General features: G+C 43.2%; 1 protein-coding gene across 3 annotated transcripts in view; it reads left to right on the plus strand.

Annotated features, from left to right (window-relative positions):
- Nucleotides 1–2,050: 2,050 nt before the first annotated feature.
- Nucleotides 2,051–3,932, plus strand: part of LSAMP (limbic system associated membrane protein) — a 791,240-nt gene continuing 789,358 nt past the window's right edge. Inside the window, exon 1 of one of the 3 annotated variants that reach the window (XM_007516306.3) lies at nt 2,051–2,796. In XM_007516306.3, the coding sequence (XP_007516368.1) occupies nt 2,642–2,796 (155 nt within the window). In that variant the 5' untranslated portion in view covers nt 2,051–2,641. The remainder of the gene's footprint in view (nt 2,797–3,932) is intronic. The other 2 variants (XM_060198321.1, XM_007516307.3) reach the window with 2 other exon arrangements.

Consider the following 3,932-nt stretch of genomic DNA (forward strand, 5'->3'; position numbering starts at 1 on the left):
ATCTCTTGCATAGACATTATGTTGTCTCCCAGCCCTACTTTTTCCTCTCTCTGAGAAAAAGAGAGAGAGAGAGAGAGAGAGAGAGACAGGGAGAAAGAGAGAAGAGGAGTAGGAGGAGGAGGAGAGAGAGAGACAGAGAGACAGAGAGACAGAGACAGAGGGAGAGTGAATGAAACAACCATAGGAAATCTTTCTTCAGTGTAATGGAGGGCTCAAACCTACACACGTTTGCCATTCAGAGGCAAGTGAGCTATTTTACCAGACTCAAGGTCTTGTCTTAACAAAAGTTCTGAAGCCAAAAAGGTAACTTGGAAGTAGAGCACAGCACTTTCATTCATGAAATCCCAAGTTCATTTCCTAGTGCAGCATATAATAAAGTGATCCTCTGGTCTCTTTTTTTCATCCTCTCCTTTTCTCCCTCTTGAAATAAAAAAGGAAAGTCTTCAAGTTATCTCTTTATACAATCTGGAGGAATGTATCTACTTTTTTTAATGATAAAATACAACAGAGAAGTGATTTGGATATTTAGGTGGACATGGTAGGCATCAGTAGATACATGTTTCATTAGTACTTGAACTCATGTGGGACTTGACATGGATTCCTAAACATTGTCCTTTTCTTTCTTTCTTTCTTTCTTTCTTTCTTTCTTTCTTTCTTTCTCTTTCTTTCTCTTTCTTTCTCTTTCTTTCTTTCTTTCTTTCTTTCTTTCTTTCTTTCTTTCTTTCATGTCCTTGACTGGTGACTTGTGTAAATAAGAAATGTGAACATAATAGTTGTATTCATTTACTTGTATGTACATGAAACATTTAGTGAAAGGTAAAAGTAATTGCTTAAACACAGGGGTAGGAAAGATAACTAGAACTCACATTAAGCTCTCCTGTACCTCTTGGATATTGTACCCTTCAGCTATTCAAGTAAACAAACTTTAAATGTGAAAAACCAAGGTCTTGGCTGATCTGCTCAGGCCCTCCCCATACTGTCTTACATCAGTACTGAGATGTCAGTATTTCGGACTCTTACTTGAATGACTAACATATTAGACCCATATGGCCTCTATCACTTGACTTGACTCATAGACTAGAAGGAATGCCAAATGATGGTAACCTGCCTGCTATTCACTGAAGTTCTGTGTTCAGTCTTGGTGTTGCTCTGATAGAAAAATATCTTCCTTGCATATGCACATTTTGAGAAGGAAGTGCCAGCAAAAAAGTTGGGTAGCAAGTGATACTTGCAATGTGGTATTTGCACAATAATCCTTCCTAGCATTCCTCCTGTGTGGGATTGAGTGAGGGTTTCCTGGAGAGTGAGGTTGATTTGAGGATCAGGGATCAGCTGCTGAGGCTGGCACTTGGAAAAGACAAGCCAAGCATTCACACCCCAGACCACTCAATACCAGCATTGTCTCCAATCCATCTTTCATAAGGGGGCTCCAAGAGGGGGAGGGGATAAAGAAAGGAGAGAAAATAAACCTTTTTTAAGCCTGTAAAGAAACATGCAGAGTGGAAAGAAAACACAAGTTGTTGAGTATAAAAAGTCACTTGCCAGGAATATTTAGTTATGAAATTAACTTTGGCTTTTAATCATAAACTCCACTATCAAGTTTCTTCTCTGTTAAGCATTCTCCATCCCATCTTTGGGCACTGCCCCCCCCCCCCATGCTTTCTTGTTTTTTGTCACACTCTCTCCATCTGTCCTTCCCATCTACTTTGACATCTTTTATCACCTCCTCCCACTCCTTTCTGGACACTTTTCTTCTGTTCTCTCATCGCTTGAGTTCATCTCATCTCCTTCTCCCCCTTTCTCTTGAATAGTACCTCCAAGCACCATTCCCTCTTCTTAAGGAAATCAACCAGACCTCAGATGGAGCTGTTGTCCTGACAACCTAAAGGCTCATCAGGCTTTCATTGAGGCTGGCTGCTGCTGAAGGGGCAGTTGTGCAAAGCAAGGGGCCACAATGAGGGGTGGGAGGGAGGCGGGGATGACGTGGAGGGGCTGTAGAAGTCTGCAGGGGAGAGGGGAGGTGCTGAGCGGAGGGAGGGACTGGAGAGAGAGAAATCAGAACGGGAGGAGGGGGAGAAAGAGAGGGAGAGACTGTGGGCTGCTGCCTCTGCTGTGTGGGTTTCTTTACTCTCTCCCTGGCAGGCTGGGTGCCGGCTTTCCCTCGCCTGCCCTCCCGCCCGCTGCTGCCTGGGAAAGTGGGTTACGGAGCTCAGTTCAGACACTGGCAAAGGAGCATCCAGCCACAGAAACCAGAGAAGAGCACCTTCCTCTTGCAGCCGTCTGAAGCTCATTTTTTTCAAGAGGGTTTTATATTTGTACTCTCTTTCAAAATTTTTTTCCTTGACTTCCTCCACCTCTTCTGCTTTTTTTTTTTTTTTTTTTTTAAGGCTTTGTCAAGTCTGAGAGGGGTGAAAAGACTGAGCCAGGGAAAGAGAGAGGCAAAGTGAAAAGGACCCCAAACTGGCAAACCTCGCTCTGCCTTTGCTGTGGATAAAAATCCTCTGTTTGTAAAACCTTCTCCGTGCGAGCTGTACACACACACGCACACGCACACGCATACGTACACGCACACACACAAACACACACACACACCCTCCAGAGTCCCTGCAAGCGACCCGCATCTCATCTCCGCGTGGCCACCATGGTCGGCAGAGTTCAGCCTGATCGGAAACAGTTGCCGCTGGTCCTACTGAGATTGCTCTGCCTTCTTCCCACAGGACTGCCTGTTCGCAGTGTGGATTTTAACCGAGGCACGGACAACATCACCGTGAGACAGGGGGACACGGCCATCCTCAGGTAGGGCTTGCTTCCAGGCAACTTTTCTGCTTTGCTCTACTGTGTTTGTTTGGGTTGGTGGGGAGGGGGGGGGGGTATGTATATAAGTGTGCCATCACCTTGAACTTCAGATTCTACTGCTGTGGCATGTGGGGTGTGTGTGTGTGTGTGTGTGTGTGTGTGTGTGTGTGTGTGTGTGTGTGTGTGTGTGTGTGTGTGTGCACGCTCTCTTGTGCCTTTTACTGACTGGCAGATGTATCTGCCAACAAATTTCAAGGGAATTCTGGTCCCTGTCAAGGACTAGAAGGGTTGGTTAAATGTTTGGTTCTTAAGACACCGCCCCCCCCCCAAAAAAAAAAAGCTCAGTTTCACCTCTGGTGCTAATGACATTTCATTGAATATTATCGTTGCTTTTGTAATTGCTGATGCACTGTAGTACAGTTTGTTGGGATTTCTTCATTGGAAGAGTTGTTGAATTATGAGTCTCAAAGAGTAGTATATAATACTGTACTCTCCATGGGGTGTGTGTGTGTGTGTGTGTGTGTGTGTGTGTTTTCACATCCAGGCTCTTCCTATACCCTAGCAATAGTTCCCTCATATTGGGGACTTTTTATAAGAATCTCCTAACCAGGGCAATAAATCAATGTTAGAACTTTGGTTGATTACTGAGCCTTTTATGGAATATGGATAAAAATCAGTGAAAGAATAAAGAAAAGAAAGAAAAAGACTTGCCAAATTGCTGATATTTAAGAATAGGAGTGCTAAGCACAGAGGTTGGGAAAGAATTAACCTGACATAAAATGTATACTTCAAATTGATTATTGACCTCAAAGCCTTATCTGTGAAGCTCTGCCAAACTCTGAAATGTAATTTGAGATTGAAATTTGGAAAGGAAGAGCCCCAAGTCCTTGGGAGTTTGACCCCTATAAGGAATAGTGAGCTAGAGAAACTCTCAGATGGAACCTTGCCATAATTCTATTTCTAAAAAGCCCCATTCTTCTTTTCCTGCTACCCCCTACTTTAAATACCCCTTGTCTCTTTTTTTTTTTTTTTGAGCTTTTCTTTACTTTAGGTGATATGCAAACAACAATAATAAAAAAAAGATGCAGAATAAAAAAAATAAAAATGAAAGCCTGTGTTTTCCTTGGAGATGCTAT

Source organism: Erinaceus europaeus, chromosome 9 (assembly GCF_950295315.1).
Source record: "Erinaceus europaeus chromosome 9, mEriEur2.1, whole genome shotgun sequence".
Lineage (NCBI taxonomy): Eukaryota > Metazoa > Chordata > Mammalia > Eulipotyphla > Erinaceidae > Erinaceus > Erinaceus europaeus.